The sequence below is a fragment of the Penaeus monodon genome, chromosome 19 (genome assembly GCF_015228065.2).
Source record: "Penaeus monodon isolate SGIC_2016 chromosome 19, NSTDA_Pmon_1, whole genome shotgun sequence".
NCBI classification, from domain to species: Eukaryota; Metazoa; Arthropoda; class Malacostraca; order Decapoda; family Penaeidae; genus Penaeus; species Penaeus monodon.
Window position 1 is genome coordinate 6,483,062 of NC_051404.1, and position 988 is coordinate 6,484,049.

At 42.2% G+C, this 988-nt stretch overlaps 1 protein-coding gene across 1 annotated transcript in view; it reads left to right on the forward strand.

The window, feature by feature from the left end:
* Positions 1 to 988, forward strand: part of LOC119585321 (organic cation transporter protein-like) — a 46,543-nt gene that overhangs the window by 21,428 nt on the left and 24,127 nt on the right. Inside the window, 1 exon segment of the mRNA XM_037933995.1 lies at positions 136 to 331. Within this exon segment, the coding sequence (XP_037789923.1) occupies positions 136 to 331 (196 nt within the window).

Consider the following 988-nt stretch of genomic DNA (forward strand, 5'->3'; position numbering starts at 1 on the left):
TAGAGATCAGATTGTCAGTTAATCTAATGCTCACAATCCTCCCCAACCCTGTCCCCACCTCTACACCCCATCCCCAACCCTATCCCCACCTCTACACCCCATCCCCAACCCCCCAACCCCTTCTTCCACCCCCAGGACGACGCTTGGAGGGGAAGCTCACCATGCCCAGTGCGAGATGTACGTGAGGAACTACAGCCTCGTGACTAAGCTGACTTGGGAAGAAGCTTTTCTTGCTATTCCTGAAGGCGGGGGAGATAGCGAGCTTCAGAGGCGGCCTTGCGTCAGCTGGGATTATGACACTGAAATCTTCAACACTACGCTTATTTCGGAGGTGGGTGGAGATAGTGGGAAAATGTAGGTTGGTGGGTGTTGAAAAAAGTAGGTGGGTGGTATTGAAAGATGCAGATGGGTGAAAGTGTTAAAAATAAGTGAAAATGTTTTTAAAAAGTAGGTGGGTGGTGTTGAAAGATGCAGATGGGTGAAAGTGTTAAAAATAAGTGAGAATGTTTTTAAAAAGTAGGTGGGTGGTATTGAAAGATGCAGATGGGTGAAAGTGTTAAAAATAAGTGAGAATGTTTTTAAAAAGTAGGTGGGTGGTGTTGAAAGATGCAGATGGGTGAAAGTGTTAAAAATAAGTTAGAATGTTTTTAAAAAGTAGGTGGGTGAAGGTGTTGAAAGTGGGTGAAAACGTTTTTAGAAAGTAGATAGGTGAAGGAATTGAAAAAAGGTGGGTGAAAATGCCTTAAAAATTAGAGGGATGAGAGTATTGAAAAAAAAAAAATGAATGGGTGAAGGGTTTGCAAAAAGTAGATTTATGTTGCAAAAGTGGATGGAGGTGCTGACGAAAGAGGTGGATGGATGAGAGAGAGTAAAGGAAAGGAATGATAGGATAACATGAAGCGTAATCTGCAAAGCTTAAATGATAAAGTGACGGATCTGTGGATAGTTATATTGCAATACGTATATTTATCTTGAGGCTATGTGACTC